General features: G+C 41.4%; 1 protein-coding gene across 1 annotated transcript in view; it reads right to left on the minus strand.

Annotated features, from left to right (window-relative positions):
* Positions 1-19,844, minus strand: part of LOC132885605 (immunoglobulin superfamily member 1-like) — a 114,293-nt gene that overhangs the window by 38,255 nt on the left and 56,194 nt on the right. Inside the window, 6 exon segments of the mRNA XM_060920315.1 lie at positions 1,841-2,107; positions 4,044-4,313; positions 4,467-4,733; positions 4,939-5,208; positions 6,161-6,427; positions 15,811-16,080. Coding sequence (XP_060776298.1) covers positions 1,841-2,107; positions 4,044-4,313; positions 4,467-4,733; positions 4,939-5,208; positions 6,161-6,427; positions 15,811-16,080 — 1,611 coding nt within the window.

Below are 19,844 nucleotides of genomic sequence, written 5' to 3' on the forward strand. Positions count from 1 at the left end.
CTGCCACTCTATGTAACTTTTTTATGGAGGATCTGGAAACCCGAGCCATAGAAACAGCACCGGATGACTGCAAACCTATCTTCTGGAAAAGATACGTTGATGACATTCTCGAAATAACCAAAACAGGCCACACACAACAACTCACGGATCATTTAAACTCCATAGACAAGACAGGCAACATCAAATTCACACACGAAGAGGAAACGGACAAGACAATAGCTTTTTTGGACTTAAAAATACACCACACAGAAGAAGGGAACATTAGAATCACAACATACAGAAAACCTACACATACCGACCAATATCTACTCTGGACATCTGAACATCCCATCGCACACAAAATGTCAGTAATCAGAACACTATACGACCGAACACAGAACATCACGGAGGAGAAAGACAGACAGGAGGAGGAACAACACATCCAACAGGCATTAAAAAACTGCCAATATCCACCGTGGGCAATTCGGAAAGGGAAATTACAGACACAAATAAAAGAAAATGAACAAACAAGAAAAAACACCGAAAAAACAAACCGGGGCTTTGTCACACTACCGTACATAAAAGGAGTCACAGAACGCATCCAACGATCCATGAGGAAATACCACATCAACACCCCGGTCAAACCATACAAGAACCTCCGACAGCTGCTAGTTCACTCCAAAGATAAAATACAACTGGACAATAAATGCAATGTCATCTATGAAATCCCTTGCCGTTCATGCAATAAAGTCTATATTGGTGAAACGGGCAGATGCTTCCACACTCGCAGGAAAGAACACCAAATAGAATGTGAAAAAGAAACAACAAGAAGACTCACAAGATCCGAAAAAGAAAAAGCAAACCAAGAAAACCTAAAATCAGCCATTTCAGACCACTGCAAACGGCAAAATCACATAATGAATTGGGAAGAGGCCAGAGTCATTCGCGCTGAAGAAAATAGATTCCAGCGTTGGATTTTAGAGGCAGTGGAGATACGCAAGCGGGCGCAGAGGACGATGAATTGGGATGAGGGAGCGTACGCGCTGTCGCACACCTGGAGCGCCGTCCTGGAGGAGCGACCTGACAGCAGGAGGCGTGAACTACCTGTCAAATTGGGCGGGACGTTCACGCCTCCGTAACGCAACATCAGCTGATAAGGCACGTCACCACTCGACATCTGGTGACTGTTTCTGAAGAAGGCGGGAGATTCTCGCCGAAACTGTTAACGAGGTAACAAGCTTAAAAAATATCCTTGTCTAAGAAACGAACTTAAAATATTTGTAATAGTTAGACATAATGAACATCCACTAGGTATATTTAATATAAAAGAAAACAATAGCTCTGTAATACACACCCTTACTCATCACCACACACACACACACACACACACACCTGTTATCACGTCATAACCCCTCATACACACTCACTCTCTCATCTCTCTCATCCTTTCAGATTCTACAGCCTCTTACACTCAGGGGTTCAGTATAAAAGTTCGACCCTCGTCCTCTTCACTCATTCACACTCAGGCAGGTCTCGACTCGAGCATGCTGATGTTTCTGAAGCAGTAACTTTATGAAGCCCCTTTTACAGCCTCTGAGCTGCTTGTTAAAAGAGTTTTACAGGTTTTGTTGGTGACATTTTCTCCCAAATCTAAACTAGTGTTGTGTCACCAGTTCACCTCACACCAGCGCTGCTCAGCCGTGATCACACTGTCTCTCTTTAATAACTTTCATAACATCAGTGAGTTAAAAGAGTTCTCTGTATGTCGTTGTCTAAATATTGCTGTATTGTGACACTGTTCACATGTTGTTTATATGTTCAGTGTTGTACAGAATCATTTAACAGAAAGCTTCTTACTCACCAGTAACATTTACCCAGAGTGCATCACTGTAGTGTGTGTAGTAGACTGGGTTTCCTCTTCCAGCTCTGCACTTGTACCGACCTCCATCAGAGACTCGAACTGATCTGATGGTGTAGTCGTGTGATTCAGTCTCAGAGCTCTGTGTTGATGTGATCCAGTAAAACTTCCATCCAGCAGACTGCGGCTTCAGTGTACAGTACAGAGTCACTGAGTTTCCTGTCAGTGCAGCTCCTTTAAGGTCTGATGTGAGTTCAGGTTTAGGTTTTTCTGTTAGAAATGAAACACAAGCTCAGGGTGTGAAGTCTTTACCGCACTAATCACTTCTACAGTGAAACACAGTATTACTGTCTCTGTGATGACGCGCCCTGTAGATAAACAACTTCACCTTATGATGACTTTTCTATTGTTTTGCAATTTTAAACTCGACAGATGTTGAGGATGAAAATAGTGATATTAAATTTAAATGTTCACTGTGATCAGAGTGAAGGTCAAACAATAACTGCTGTGTGATTATGCAGATCTTCAGTCTCTTTCTCTTCTCTATACCATTTTATTTTTATGAGTGTATCGACTAAAAATTATTTTGAAAAAGTGGAACACAAAATACAACACAACACAGACAGTCTTTATCAGAAGATGTATTGGAAATATAATGTCTTTTTTTTTTTTAATTTGCATTTTGCCCAAATGTCAATAAAGTGAATAGTGTTGCTGCCTGACATAGGCAGACAGACAGACAGACAGACATGTGCACATGCGCACGCACACAGACACCACTAAAATTATATGAACAAAATCTCCCACTCTACCTTATTCACACAAAGTCCATCAGTCCCTCATTATTTCTCATCTATAAAAGTGTGAAATTACTTTACAGCAGTAATGTAACAGATTCCTATTTCCTAAACAAGGGGAATGTAAGCTGAAAATAGTTTTTGGAGCAATAAATATGAATACCCAGTAATACCCAGTGCTTCCTTTTTTTTTGACATAAGTGGAAAAAAAAGTATGTCGGACATCATTGGACATAAAGGGCAGCAGACATAAGAGAATGAACTTTTCAACTGCACAGAAACGTATCCAGCACCAGTTCATCAGCACTCTACTAGAGAAGAACGGCTGATGTCCAAAAATGGTGAAATTGAATAATCTGCTTATTCTAGAAATGAGCCACTAACAATGACTGCCAACATGATGAGGATGAAACCGGAATTAAAACAGACGGCTATCGACACTAATTAACTACACTAATTAACATTAATAGTATGACAAAATAAAACACCGTTACTTCTTAAAATATAATAATTCAATCACATTAGCAGCTTCCTTCCTCACACACACACACTTTATATATATATATATATATATATATATATATATATATATATATGCGGCACGGTGGTGTAGTGGTTAGCGCTGTCACCTCACAGCAAGAAGGTCCTGGGTTCGAGCCCCGTGGCCGGCGAGGGCCTTTCTGTGTGGAGTTTGCATGTTCTCCCCGTGTCCGCGTGGGTTTCCTCCGGGTGCTCCGGTTTCCCCCAAAGACATGCAGGTTAGGTTAACTGGTGACTCTAAATTGACCGTAGGTGTGAATGTGAGTGTGAATGGTTGTCTGTGTCTATGTGTCAGCCCTGTGATGACCTGGCGACTTGTCCAGGGTGTACCCTGCCTTTCGCCCGTAGTCAGCTGGGATAGGCTCCAGCTTGCCTGCCTGCGACCCTGTAGAAGGATAAAGTGGCTAGAGATAATGAGATGATATATATATATATATATATATATATATATATATATATATATATAAAACCACGTCAATTCACTCAGAGCTTCCTTTTAGCTCATCAACACAAAATCCCTGGCTGACAGACACAAGGCAACATGTTGTTTAAAATAAACAAGCAAACAGGCATCACAAAATTCAACAACTTCTGACAACAGATACAGAGAAGTCCAATAAATGTCCTTCGAAGTGTCTGCATGTTTGATAAGCATTTTATACAGCAGGTTAGAGATGATTTTATAGTGTGGTTATGTTCTGACTCAGGGCCAATTCTGTGTGTGTGTGTGTGGGGGGGATTAATGTTTCATAATTAAGATGAAATGCTGTAGTGGTCCATGATAGAGTCCTCTATCACATGTGAAAAATACATGTACACAATATAAAATGTAAATGAAATCGACAATATGTGAGATAAAACACACTCACCTGATACAGTCAGTGTAACAGCAACACTGGTATGTGTGTATTCTGGGTGTGATGACTGTGTTCCGTTACATGTATAAAGACCTTGATGAGAGGTTTGAACTGTATTGATTGTGTATTGATTCTTCCATGAGGCATCACTGAGTTGTGTATTATCCCTATACCAGTGATATGACCAGGATCCTCCAGTCTCTATGTCACATGTGAGAGTGACGGTTTCTCCAGTGAACACACGCCCAGCTGGCTGTATTGTCACTACTGGCTTTGGTCTTGCTGTACAAAGATAATAAACACTTCAGCATATCCAGTACATCCAAACATCATTTAAATATATTATATAATTACAGAGTCCCAATAATTGTTAAAATTGTTTCACAGGCTCACTAACTTTTAATCTGTAGTGGAACTGTAGAAAATATAACGTACCTGTCACTCTCATCCTGACTAGATCACTGAACTCTGAGTCATAGTTTCCCCTGCGTGCTTTACAGGCGTACTTTATTCGTCCTTCAATAGACACTGTCTCAGTGTGTGTGTTACTGTGTGGATCATCAGGTGTCAGATATTTTGATTGCTGATAATCGTACCAGAGAAACCTCCATCCAGTCGACTGCAGATTACAGCTCAGAGTAACTGTGTCTCCAGTGTAGATGGGGCTCTGAGGATTCACACTCACAGTCGGTTTGGGTTTTTCTGTTGATGTGAAATGATGACGGTATCAGAGCTGTTTTTACCTTTTACATGATTATTTTTGTGTCTGATTCAGCATTGATATAGTGTTACACAATTTAGAACAAAGAATGTAGAACAAACATGAAACCTAAAACTATTGATACATATGAAAATACATATGATCAATTACATTTATAAATAATAACAGAAAGTCACACACACACACCTGATACAGTCAGTGTAACAGCATCACTGGTCTCTGAGCTCTGAGAGTCACTTCTCCTCCCACTGCAGGTGTATTTACCGCTGACATCATTTCCTACTGAATAAAGACTAAACTCCTGTGTTGTTGGGTATGAGCGTGTGTAATCATTCCTCTTCCAGCTGTATGTCCACTCAGTGTCTCTTCCTCTCGGTATCTCACATCTGAAAGTCACTCTCTCTCCTCTGAACACCTCCTTATCAGGCTTTATAATCACCACAGGTTTAGGACTCTCTGTGGAAAAATAAATACTACTGTTTTTATGTATGAATTAATTCCCAACACCATTATTTAAATGAATAGTAACATTTTAAACTGAATACAGTAAATCTGCTCACATGTAAATGATTAAACTCTGTCAGAGGTGGACTGAGTCATTTTAACAATCTCTACTAATGAATTAAATGTAGATCACAATTTGAAATTAATCAGATTAATGGACTGAAAATGTAGATCTTTTTCACTATTGATTGATGTCTGAATGACAGTGTGTTTGCTCTCCTGTTTTCCTGATTATTCATCATTAGGAACACTGAGTGTCAGCAAGGGAACAAGAAACTAAAGGGAAAAGATTCACAATAATGCTAGAAATAACTGACAGGATCATTTGTTTACCCTGTTAACAGGTATATTTAATATAAAAGAAAACAATAGCTCTGTAATACACACCCTTACTCATCACCACACACACACACACACACACACACACACACACACCTGTTATCACGTCATAACCCCTCATACACACTCACTCTCTCATCTCTCTCATCCTTTCAGATTCTACAGCCTCTTACACTCAGGGGTTCAGTATAAAAGTTCGACCCTCGTCCTCTTCACTCATTCACACTCAGGCAGGTCTCGACTCGAGCATGCTGATGTTTCTGAAGCAGTAACTTTATGAAGCCCCTTTTACAGCCTCTGAGCTGCTTGTTAAAAGAGTTTTACAGGTTTTGTTGGTGACATTTTCTCCCAAATCTAAACTAGTGTTGTGTCACCAGTTCACCTCACACCAGCGCTGCTCAGCCGTGATCACACTGTCTCTCTTTAATAACTTTCATAACATCAGTTAGTTAAAAGAGTTCTCTGTATGCCGTTGTCTAAATATTGCTGTATTGTGACACTGTTCACATGTTGTTTATATGTTCAGTGTTGTACAGAATCACTTAACAGAAAGCTTCTTACTCACCAGTAACATTTACCCAGAGTGCATCACTGTAGTGTGTGTAGTAGACTGGGTTTCCTCTTCCAGCTCTGCACTTGTACCGACCTCCATCAGAGACTCGAACTGGTCTGATGGTGTAGTCGTGTGATTCAGTCTCAGAGCTCTGTGTGGGTGCGATCCAGTAAAACTTCCATCCAGCAGACTGCGGCTTCAGTGTACAGTACAGAGTCACTGAGTTTCCTGTCAGTGCAGCTCCTTTAAGGCCTGATCTGAGTTCAGGTTTAGGTTTTTCTGTTAGAAATGAAACACAAGCTCAGGGTGTGAAGTCTTTACCGCACTAATCACTTCTACAGTGAAACACAGTATTACTGTCTCTGTGATGACGCACCCTGCAGAGTGCGAATTACCCCACCATAATTGGGGGGTACCATCATGGTCCACTATCATATCAATCCCCCCCCCCCCCCCCCCCCCCGGTCCCGTCCCGTCTCGTCTATGGAAGTCGGTGTCAGTAACTCAACACAATAACTCTGAACAATAATTTTTAATGTCATTAAGCATGACAAACCATACAGTACTACCACAGAAAAAAAAAACAGCAGTACAACCTGATAACCTTCTTTGTCAGAACAAACTGGGTATCAACACTACAAATGAGTCACATACAGTATATACACACATGCACACACACACAGACACACAACTTCCAGACATTGTATTTGCATTATATGGCAATATTTTAATCAACACAAAGCAAATCAATGTTGTTTTAAAATATTGACCACAGAGGTCTGGGTTCGCTCTCTTTTCCTTTCCTCCCTGGCACCCACGATTTTGAAAGGCGATGCCCTGCCTTCACCCAGGACATCACAAATGGAGTAGGTTTAAAGACCTCCAAAGGAGGGCCATTAAGGTCCACAAAAAGAAGAGAGGACAGACTCTTGGCACGAAGCTGATTGCGCGTTTTTCTATCTGTATCATTTACAGCTGAAAATCCTCTCTCACATTCAGCAGAGGTAGGTAAATAAGTCTGGCTTGCAATGATAAGTTTTTTCAGCGTCTCTCCCTCTAGTGTCCCTCGTAATTGTAAATTTCTGAACTCCTCCACTGCTTCTCTGCCCGGCTCCCCAAGGAGCTTTGCCAATGCACAGACCTCAGTCTCTCCAAACAGGACTAGGTCATCCTGTTTCTCTGGCCAGCTTGACTTTTCAAGTGGCTGAAGGATGCAAATTAGGTCATCAGCTGGTATTCGGGCTGTCAGATTGTCCACTACCGCTTGATAAAATTGTTGCCTGTTGATCTTTCCTGCTCTGTCACCAACAATGTTCACCCCCTTAAAAACACCAGCTGACAAGCTTTGTTGTGCCTTTGCGGCAGACTTTCCACCTTGTGATTTCATGGCATTTAGAATTTCTGTTGTCTGTTTGATGTAGTGGTAACCCTGAACAATGGTTGTCTCCCGTTTTTGTAGTGACAGGCTCTGCAATTCTCGCAAGGCATCTTTCATGCAGGCTAAATCATGCACAAAGCTGGCATTGCTAAGGTACTTCAGTAGTCCCAGGAACTTCTTCCTGACTTTATCAGGGTTGGCTGCATTTTCAGCCTCAATTTGAAAATGTCTAGCCAGAGCAGGGTAATCTTTCCACACAGCCCTGACAGTGTTATAACTGCTGGCAACCCATTTTATGGTAAATATCTCCCCTATCTTCAGAATTTGGACATTAAGGTCATCTGCAACTTCTTGTAGCAACCGGGCGAGCTTATGGGATTGGTGAAATAAACTGTACAATTTAGAGATGAATATCTCAAAGTGATTGCAGGCGGCCAAAGATTTTAATGAGTCATGGACAGACAATTCCAACCTGTGAGCCATACAGTGTATGGACTTTAGTTTTGGAAATTCAGATTTAAGTCTAGTAATGACACCAGACTTGCACCCTGTCAAAACTGAGGCCCCATCAGTTGCAATGCTTATGAGGTTTTTTTTGTAGGAAGTCATCATCTAAACCAGCCATCTTTAGGCTCTGTCTCAAAGCATCATATATGGAACTGGCATCTGTACCCCCTTTTAATTCAATGAGATCTAAGAAAATGTTCTCAACATCCCCATCTCCGGTAATGTCACACCTGATGAATATTATTAGGTATGCCAGCCCAAATACTGTGCTCTCATCAATTGTCAATGAAATGCGTGAGTTTTTTTCTTTAATGTTCTTCACTACCACTTTTTTCATTTCTGTGGCAATATGGTTCACAATTTCGGCACAAGAATGATCTGACCTGTGCACATTCCCTACAACCGCACCATTAAGATCTTGCAGAGTCATGAGAGGTGGCATCTTTCTGAAAGCGAACCTTTCTTTCGCTATTGCATATGCAGTTCTGAAAGAGCTTGTTGTTTCTTGCACTAAAGCTGCATTAATTTCCAAAACATTGTTTGGCAACACCTCCTTTTGTTTCTGTTGAGCTATCTCAATAGCCCTCTGGTGCGAAGCACTATTTCTGTGTTTGTAGATTTTCTTGGCTAATGTTTTTTTGCAGCTACTCCCTACTACCCCATTAACCCATTCACTGGCAAAATTCATCCCTGGACATTTATTAGACAATAGCAAAGTCTTTGCATCTCTGCATGGCCCACAACCGATGGATCCATCTTTTATATATAACCAAGGGTTACCTTCTATCCAGCCCTGCAGCTGCTCTCTGGTCCAGCAGTGTGGTATCTCTGTCCTCTCTTTCCCTCCATCTCCAATAGCCTTCAGAAACAAATATTTGCCTATAATACTGATTTCCCTCTTGATGACACAATAGACCTTTAAGATAATATTTAGAGTGAATCAACCCAGCCCTGTTGTTTGATGTTGCAGAGTGCTGTAACATCAGAAGAACAACAGAATTTGATAAAATGTAGACCAAATGACGAAACAACAAACTTTAACTCATGAGGGCAAGGAGACTTTGTTTCAGTTTTGTTTTTCTGTGTCCCCATCAGTTGGCATTAGCCATGCCAGTTTGCAAATTCAGTTACATGTAGCATATTCTCTCCTTCTCAGATCTGCCCAGACAACAGGGCTACGAGTTGATTCACTCCAGAGAATCCCTTTAGTGTAGGGGCGATTTCTCAGAGACAACAAGGGAAGCCGAGCTTCCCCTAAAATTCTCTCCCCAAACTGCGGCATCTACGACATTGAATTCTCATTAAAACAATAACTTGCATAACATAATATATGCCCAAGATTGTATTTACGTTCATAACTATCCTGTAACTTATTTGAGTGATGTCTGACGAACTTGCAGTTCGCTATGAGAATCACCTTTGCTGCCAGGCTGTAACCAGCGTTGCCAGATACTGCTGACGTTTTCCAGCCAAAATATGTTCAAAACCCGCCAAAATGCACTTAAAACCGCCCAATCTGGCAACACTGGCTGTAACCTTTCTTATTTCAATGGGCTCTATGCGCTGGCAGCCGGGTATCCGTTGCAGTCTATGAGAGGGCTCTGAACAGCCAATTTCGGCTAGTTGTTATTGGTTAAAATCGACAAAATCGTCACTTCCAGGGAAGCTGGGCTTCTCTGGGACTAACGAGACAGTGGGAGGGGCAAGAAGCCGGGCTGACGAAGGATTATTGGAGGTAGTGTTGAAAGACATGAGGAGGGCAGGCTCTGTACTTCGGTGTCGGCGAGGAACACGGTAAGCGCATGATCAGTCAGTCCCTAGCGGATGTCGAGAAAGTGTAGTCTTGTGCCAAAGTGCTGTCCGAATTTATTTTCATATAAACGTTTCTTCTCATTGATGTCTCTGTACATTACTCTGTAAATAAATGTAAATATTACTCGTTGTGCTCCGTTAACTTTCATCCATTCTATCAGTTTGATCATTCGCGAATTCACTCGTTTATTTCATTTGTAGTTCAATCTGGTTGTATGCTAGCTTGAGCCTTATTGGGATCTGCAGTGCTAGCTGCTAACAGAAATTGGTGAAGTCTCTGGAAAGCACAACCAGCGAGTATGACAGGGTCACAGACCATTTTCTGGAAAAGGAGCGGAGGGCAGAATTTGTGTATAAATAGTGTGCATCATATAATGTTCATGAATCTGAAGTGTGTATATTGTTCAGTAATGTTAAGAGAATGGTGGGCTCTGTGTTATAGGTTATACCTGGGTATGATATTCAAGGTTCTGTGTGTTGTATAGCCTACCTGGTTATGAATTTCCAGACTGTGTTGCAGAAGATGTTCAAGGATGTGTTGCACAGCTGGGTGTTGTGTTAAAGACTCTGTGTTGCATATCAGGGTATGATGTTCAAGGCTCTTCGTTGAATAGCCAGTGATTTTTGGATGTTTGATATTTCTGATTAAGGATATGAGGCACTAGCCTGGCAAGCCAGACTATAACATGAAATGTACAAGCAAAAATACTTTCTGCCACTAGGTAGGGTTGTCTAGTTCACTATGCTAATGGGGCACACCTTTCTATGCTTTGATATCCGGCCTACAGGTTTTACGATGAATGCGTAAAATGGGCTTCCCCTGTTTTAAAAACCAGCAGCCGCCACTGCTTTAGTGCAACCTAATTTCTCACCTCTTGGCCACATGCTGCCTGCTCAGTGCCACTGTTGTTGTCTGCTGCCTGCCTAACGTCCTGCTGAATGTCTTGCTCTCTTTCGTCCTGCTGTGCCTCTCCTGTCTGCTGGGAACCCATTTTCTTTATTCACATGAACAGTGTATAAAACCTAGCTGCACCTACACTTGTACTGTAATTGTCTGTAGATCTTAGTGCTAATTTTTACTACTTACTCTTTTAGCACCCAAAAAATGCCTGATGTCTGGCCCTTTTCTTTTCCTCATGTTTGGCCTACTGTCTCTGTGAATAAAATCAAACAGGGTACTCAGATGAAACTATGAATATCTTAAAAATAATACAAAAGGAATGTAAGTAAAAACAATAGAAAACAAATTCAAATACTAGCATATGTACTAGGCTATTTTGCCTAGGCTAGCCTACTACCTGGCTCTTTTTATGTTGCCCCCAGAGGTTGTGATTGTAATTTTACATAGGCTTAGCTAGGCCTACATCAGAACTTCTTGTGCCTAATCACACACACAGGATGGGCCTATGTGCCAAATGAATTTCAGAAGGGCACAATTTATTCATGATAAAATGAGAATGGGAACATATGGAGTTCTTCTCCTTTGAAATGAGAATCGTTTCTATACCACACTGTAATAAGCTTGATTTAAATAGAGACTTAGCTTATCTTGCTAACTAACGTTGGTAACTAACGTTAACATCCGTCCACTGTAGCCTACTGGCCTCAGTGGGTAAGTAATTCAACATATAAAGACGTGACATGAGCTGAAAGAAGAACAAATCACTTTAATAAATGAAAGTTGTAAAATAAACACATTTTCAACAGGCTAAAAATTGGTTAGCAACTAACATTACCAATGCACGTCTTCTGCTGCAAACCATAGACTGTATAAATTGCTGCAAACCCATGGACTGTATGAATCAACTGAATACTAGTGATGTGTCGGTCGCGAACGATCCGGTTCAAAGAGCCGGCTCTTTGAAGTGAACGACGGGAGCCGGCTCTTCGGTGGGAGCCGAGTTGGGGAGCCGAATTAGTTTTTTGTCCTTAGGTGCCTCAGAGAGAGACAGAGAGAGAGAGAGAGACTTTCACAAAAAAAGTTGCTGTCCGATTGCGTCTTTGTGTTGTCTATTACCATTCAAAGGAAAAAAGTAGCATGGTGTACGCCTACTTTTTTTGGTTGGGGGGGGTTTCCATAATGGAAGTACGGTCCTATCTTGAGGAGCCCCGTTACAGCGAAACGCAGACCCACTAAGCTGGTGGGAGACTGCACTCTATCCACGGCTTACACACGTGATGGCACGGAGGATGTGTATAGTGGCAACATCTGTCCCCTCAGAAAGGATCTTTTCAAAAGCAGGACAGATTATAACTGAGAGGAGAAATAGAATCGGCCCTTCCAAGCTGAGACACTTGGTTTTCCTCAATGCCAATCTCCACTAAAGACTTATTCTGGGAGTTTGTGCAGCCTTAATGTAAATAGTTTTTTGTTATTGACACTTCTTTGTAATTTTTACTTCTTTGTTCATTGTACTTCATACTTTTTATACTTATTTTATATGCTTATTTAATATTTTATTTAATATTTTATTTAATAAAATATTTTGTTGCACATTGCTCTGTGTTTGTTAAAATAATTTCCAACTTTGCTTCATAGTTTCTTAGGCCTGATTTATACTTCATAATTTATTTTGTGGCATTTTGTTCAAGGTCGAGTGTGAAATAAAGCCATAAAGGATAAACAGTTGATGTCTTCTGTGTATTTTATATTGGTAATATAACACAGTTTTGCATTATGTTTGTGAGAAAATAATGTATTAATTGGTAAGTAAGTTTTATTTCTATAGCTAGAACATTGTTACACTGCTATAGACCCCTTCGCATGTTTGTAAACAAACCGACCGTTGCCAGGATGCGCGCGCAGCCTGGACCCAGAAACAATGGCGCTGCCCATAGACCGGCATTATGAGCTGTCAGATTATGCCAAACAATTGTCATTACAAGATCGAGAATGCTACATAAATAAGTTAACTCTAACAAGTGGACATCGCGTACCGGATCCGTATTTAATTAAAGAGTGGACGGACGATGTTAGTTAGTTCCCTGGTATACAATGGCCAGATATATACTCGTACCTTATTGACAAGACTTCAGTGTACACCCACGGAAAACTTCGTGCCTACAAGTCTTTAGACGCATATGATTATGTTATGTGCGGGCATGTACAACTTGATTAACAATGCGACATTCATATTCATTTTGTTTTAATCAAATTATGCCAGTGATGTGATGGCAATGTGGCTTTAGCTACAACAGCAAATACCAACACTAAACAGCAATTTGCAGGAGGGAATGGCATGAAAGGAATGATAGTGTAAAGAGTGCAGCTAAGAGAAATCAGAGCTGCGTAAAAAGCGAGAGGCAGAGAGCAGAAATGAAACTGAACGGGGCGGGAGCTAGGTTAGAGCAGTCAACACAAGTTGGCATTTAGAGTGAGGGCACACAATTTTACCTTTCCATCCTTGCTTTAAAATTGTGATTTTCGGCATACACAAATAATGACGGCACAAAATCTGGACTGCTTGAGTCAAGCGAGACCTCTCCTACAAACAAAACTGCATGCAAAGCTAAGTTAACATGCTAACAATATTCATTACATTGTGTAACTATGACCAGCTAATCAGACAAACGCTACCAAAGTATTTTGCTACATCAATAAACGAAGACTAGAAAGAATAAAAAAGAAAGATTTAATAAATAGCCCGATCTTACCTGTGATGAAGTGGGCGCTGCAAACCCGCACATTTTTGATAGTGCTTTCATCCCAGTCTACATGTTTGATGGCTTGTAGTCATAGACGTCGGCGATTTTTTTGGAATGGGTGAGATCCTGCTGGAATTCTGTACATTTTAACCCCATCACTGCTATGATTCTGACACCCGACAACACAACAACTAGGCATTTCTGAGTCTTTTTTGGGTCCAGGCTGCGCGCGCAATTTCCGCTTACGTATGAATGACGTTTACTGTGAAGGGGTCTATACTTTACAAAGCTTTACAATGGCTACAAAAACTAAAAAATAAAATGGAAAACATCCTATTGATAAAATATAAATAATAATGTAATTAATTAACTAGTTAATTGCAGCAATTAAATAAAAAATAAAATCTCGGGAGCCATTTGGGAGCCGAAAGAGCCGGCTCCTTATAGTAAGAAGAGCCAAAAGAGCCGGCTCCCGAAAAAGAGCCGAAATTCCCATCACTACTGAATACGGTGTGGACTGGAAGCTGTTGCTTCTAGTGCGTTCTAGCGCTGCAGTGACTAAAAATGGTACGGTCCACAATAGGGGTGTCTGTCTGAAATCGATTTACATTAAAATGTTCCTACAATAAGAATGCTGAATGGGAGTTGGTTTGAATTATATATTCCTTTTCACAATATCAGAAAAAATATCAGACCCGCCCAAAACTTACATTTTTGTCTCTTTGGGGGGTGCTGGGCCTTCATTGGGGGGTACAGTACCCCCCGTAATTCGAACTGTGGTCTTATCTCACATTGTCCCACAAAAATATTAATATAGTGTAGATAATGTTACTAATTGGTTCTGTTAAGTGTCCATTTCAGTCATTAAACACATTTAACATTCACTTTTATTATGATTACACTAATTGAATTTGATTTTTTTTTTTGAGGGGGAACAAAATGTAACGGAATAATTACTTTCCCTGGTAATTAGTTACTTTTATGACAAAGTAACTCCGTTACTAACTCAGTTACTTTTTGGGAAAAGTAACTAGTAACTATAACTAATTACTTTTTGAAAGTAACGTGCCCAACACTGGACTCTTACCTGGTTCACCTGCCCCACTGCCTTTGCTAGAACCTGCTGCATCATCCGAATCTTTTTTAAAATATTTATGCAGTGAGCCCCTGAGTCTCTTGGTTTCTTCCTCTCTTTTTCTCTTTTCTTTTCTGTGCTCCTGACTTGTGCATGTTGGCAAATGGCACGCACGCTGATTGTCGAAGCGCTATGATCGAACGATGTCGTTTTTTTCCCCTTAATCAAAGAGTCAGACCAAACCATTTTTGCATTAGGGGTGGTAGGGGGTTCTTGACGCCTTATTCAAAGACAATAAAGACAAAAGATCTAGAAATAATTTATTGAATGCAAATATAGCACATTTCTCCCCCAAATCAACACATTTTGAAATGAAATAAAATAATCGCAACTTCATGAGAGCCCAGTTCTGGGCCCCCCATTCCTGGGCCCGGGACAACATACCTGTTTGTCCCCCCGTCGGCGGGCCTGGCTGCCTCACATATCCATCCTAAGTCCGTTTGGTGCGTCTGTTTCGCACATCCCCAAAAATTAACACTATGTATCTGCAAGAAGCAGTACATGCATGAACAGTTGGGGCAGTGTTGGGACAAAATGGGGATGTGACATGACTGGGTCAATAGGCACGTCAGCAGTGACATGGGTGAAAGTTTTCAAGACAAGCAGAGTGACCAAGTCTGCAATTACCCACATTGCTGCCGCACAGTAACAAATATTTTTACATTAAATTGTTCCTACAATAAGAATGCTGAATGGGAGTTGGTTTGAATTATATATTCCTTTTCACAATATCAGAAAAAATATCGGACCCCCCAAAACTTACATTTTTGTCTCTTTGGGGGGTACTGGGTCTTCATTGGAGGGTACAGTACCCCCCAGTACCCCCCGTAATTCGAACTGTGGTGTGTATGTTGGGTCTGATGACTGTGTTCCGTTACATGTATAAAGACCTTGATGAGAGGTTTCAACATTATGGATTGTGTATGTTTTCTGCAGCATCACTGAGTTGTTTATTATCCCTAAACCAGTGATACCACCAGGATCGTCCAGTCTGTATGGCACATGTGAGAGTGACGGATTCTCCAGTGAACACATGCTCAGCTGGCTGTATGTTCACCTCCGGCTTTGGTCTCGCTATACAAAGATAATAAATACTTCAATGACTACAGTATCGCAACATCAACAGTTATTCACTGTCTTCCTAATTTCTTAATCTGTAGTGAAAAAGTAGAAAAGATGACATACTGCTCACTATAATCGTGACTGGATCACTGAACTCTGAGTCATAGTTTCCCCTCTGTGCTTTACAGGAGTAATTTAATTGTCCTTCGTTAGACACTGTCCCAGTGAGTGTGCTGGTGTCTCGGGCTCCAGGGGACAGGGGATTTGATTTCTGAGGATCTGTGTACCAGAGAAACCTCCATCCAGTCGTCTGCAGATTACAGCTCAGAGTAACTGTGTCTCCAGTGTAGATGGAGCTCTGAGGATTCACACTCACAGTCGGTTTGGGTTTTTCTGTTGGTATGAAATTATCAGGGTATCAGAGCTGCTTTTATCTTTACAACATCAGAATTAGTTTTGTCCTCTCTCTGCTTTCTGATTCAACATTTATTGAAAAAGTTACAGTGGAATGATTTTTTGACAAAGTATGTACGCAGCTCTTTAGATAAAGACCATTTTGTCTTTATATTTATGAAATTCATATTGAACTGAAGTGTAAAGTTCACTGTGTTCACTGTTAAGTTTGCTTTTCCATGTGTTGTTTGAAATTGTTTTGTTAAATCTGCACTTTTGTGTTCGTATATAAAAAATAAATCATTTTCCGGTGTCAGTAACTTTGTATCCAGTGAAGGCAAGATAGAGATCTTTTCTAAAACAAACCTACAAGCACTTTTTACTTAACAATTAATGATCAGATATCCGTCCAATATCTGTAACTGCTTATCCTGTGCAAGCTGGAGCCTCTCCCAGCTGACTGTGGGCCAGAGGCGGGGTACACCCTGGACAAGTCACCAGATCATCGCAGTAATGATCAAATAGTCTTTTTCAAATCCAGTAGAATGATAACAGTGTGATCAGCCTGATCGTCTTGTTATAAACTCTTGGCTGGTGAGCAATGGAAGGGTAGGATGCACCTCCAGATAGCTCGTCAAAAATCCGTTTAAAACTGAACAAAAACCCAAAATTACTGAACGTTACCCATTTCTTGAAGAACATAAATGCAGCAGTAAGCACAGGAGCATAATATTCTGCTCAGTTTTCACAATGGGTAAACCGAAAGGCAAGAAGAACGAGTCACCTGAGGCAGGGCCAGAAGCCTCGAGTACGCCAGACTCGGAGGCCCCGGAAACTGATGACAGTAGTGTGGATGAACCCTCTAATAAGGCGGTACTCACGGCCATCGGTGCTTTAAGCACACAGGTGAACCGGATCAAAGCAGAGGTTTGTGCCTCCATAGAAAACCGCATCACAGAAGTTTCTACTACCATCAGGGGTGAGATTTCATCACTAAATGTAAATATCCAGAAGTCTATTTCGGAGCTGAGAGGCAAATCAGCCGAGCACGAGGCCGCTCTGAAAGAGCTAGAAGAAAGCACCTCAACCCACTCTGACATCATTTCCACACTCCAATCTACAGTGGATCATCTGACAATGAAAATTAAACACCTGGATGAAAAATGTGAAGACCTTGAGGCGCGCTTGAGGAGGAATAATATTAGGATTATAGGAATACCGGAGGGAAAAGAAGGACCGCGGCCCAGAGATTTCATCGCTCAACTCCTAACCGAAGCACTGTCTCTGCCTGAGCAACTGTTGACAGACCGGGCACACAGGATAAACCGCCAGAAACTGAAACCCGAGGACCCCACACGACCTTTCATCTTAAGACTGCACTACTACCACGTTCGTGAGGAAATACTACGCAAGGCCATGGAAAAGAAAAACCTGGAATACCAGGGGCAGAAAATATTCATATTTCCAGACTTTCCCCCTTCTGTGGTCAAGCAGAGAGCTGCATTCACTAAAGTTAGAGAAATGTTATGAGGAAGATCAGACGTCAGATATGGACTGATTTACCCAGCCAGACTGATGGTGACGCACGGAGGAACGAAAATGTCGTTCACCGACCCGAAGGAAGCTCAAGGTTATGCCGAGAAACACTTTGGACAGCCACAATAAACAATGACAGGGAAATGGTCACACCAGGCTACCCGACATAGTGGATAGCGAGCTGCATACAGACATTCATATCCCAGAATGGGGGGCAATGAGAGGACTTGGACTGTCGGTGAGATGTCACCGATGCGGTGAACTTTTTTTTTCTTCCTCCCTCTCTTTTCTCTCTCTCGCCCTCTCCTTCGCTCCTCGCTTGTTTGTTCACCAAAGAGCGGTAGCCCACATTTCTGAATGGCATATGTTTAATGTGTTGATTCTGAACAGGTGAACCACCCCAGCAGTTATGCATACTGGTTTCATTCCCCCAGATTTGCGGTGGGACTGTGTTACACTTGAATTGTTTTATACCTGACAGTGAAAATGTTTTTGTTATATTGAAATTAATAAATTTGATGGGCTATTTTGAGAAGAACACTACTGTAGTTACTTAGGTTAACAAGGCTTAACAGTAACAGCTCAGGGAAGTAATAGATTTTGGTTATCTTCTTTTTTTTTTTTTACAGTTTGAACACTTCCCGAAGTATTCTTGCGCCATACCTTTGTTTGGTACTGGCTAGAAATGTTTTTGTTCACTCAGTTTGTTCCAGGGGGTTTAAGGGAGTTTATTGGAAGGGGGAGGGAGGGACCCAGATAGCAAAAATCAGTTGAATCAACATTGAAATAGCGTTTGGCAGAAAACATTGAAATAATGTTGAAATGATATTGAAAGTGTCCCCTTGAATTTGGGTTGAATCAACGTTGAATTTTCAACCCTATCAGCATTGAATCAATAGTGATTCAACCATCATCTAAATAGAAATTTCTATTTAGATGATGGTTGAATCACTATTGATTCAATGCTGATAGGGTTGAAAATTCAATGTTGATTCAACCCAAATTCAAGGGGACACTTTCAATATCATTTCAATGTTGATTCAACTGATTTTTGCTATCTGGGAACCCATGTGAACAGCATGCAAACTCCACACAGAAAGGCCCTTGTCAGCTGCTGGGCTCAAACCCAGGACCTTCTTGCTGTGAGGCAACAGTGCTAACCACTACACCACCATGATGCAGTCTGGAGTTACCAAATATAGTCTCGTCGTCAATGGAGCTCGAGCTCTTCTGAGAGACGGTTATTTGGACCATTCCAAATAGCGGCTGGTACGGTAGAAAACGGAGATGTTTGTTTTTCTGTTTGTTTTTTCCTTACATGTTGCACACACAAGATTTGCACATAACCATAAATAATAATCTATTCTTCATAGTTCCTTGTGCTCTATTAAAATTCTAAATTAAATAAATGAAATTCAATGAAATATAGGAAACCCCCCTCCCACAAAATGGTCTCACCCAGAGTGCACCCAGGCTCCTGTCCAGTGGTGCAGTGTATGATGACAACAAAATCAACATATATTCAACATTGATCAAATGTTTCCTTCAACCATTACATTGATTCGAACACATTTTTTCAACTTTTTATTTTATCAGTGGTTGATTAATGGTTGATCCACCATCAGTGTTCAACTATAACTGTAAATCAACCATCTTGACCAAATATCAACATTGAAATAACATCATTTGCTATCTGGGGACGTAGCCTGGGCCTGCCTATCCTAAGCGTGACGCAACACGAGGGCCTGTTGCGAGCTTATGGCCCTTTTCCACTACCCTTTTTCAGTTCACTTCAGCTCACTTCAGCCCGACACGGCTCGCGTTTCGACTACCTCAGAGCAGCACGACTCAGCTTGCTTCAGCCCTGCTTAGCACCCAAAATTCGCACGGTTTTGGAGTAGGGCTGAAGCGAGCCAAACCGAGCTGAGTGAGGCTGGGGCGTGAGGAGACACTCCCCTGTGCACTGATTGGTGAGGAGGAGTGTCCTCACATGCCCACACACGCCCCGCGAGCACGCTGGGATCTGTAAACACCATAAACCTGGAAGAAGAATAATTACGAATTACGAGAATTTCTGAAGCCTTATGCGCCTCGCCTCATCTATACGCTCTTGCCAGTATCTGTTGGCGTTGTCGGTGACAAGCCACAGCACCAAGACCAACAACACTAACGACTCCATGTCCTCCATGTTTATTGTTTACTATCCGGGTCGTGAGACTACCGCTTAA

The sequence above is a fragment of the Neoarius graeffei genome, chromosome 1, assembly GCF_027579695.1.
Source record: "Neoarius graeffei isolate fNeoGra1 chromosome 1, fNeoGra1.pri, whole genome shotgun sequence".
Lineage (NCBI taxonomy): Eukaryota > Metazoa > Chordata > Actinopteri > Siluriformes > Ariidae > Neoarius > Neoarius graeffei.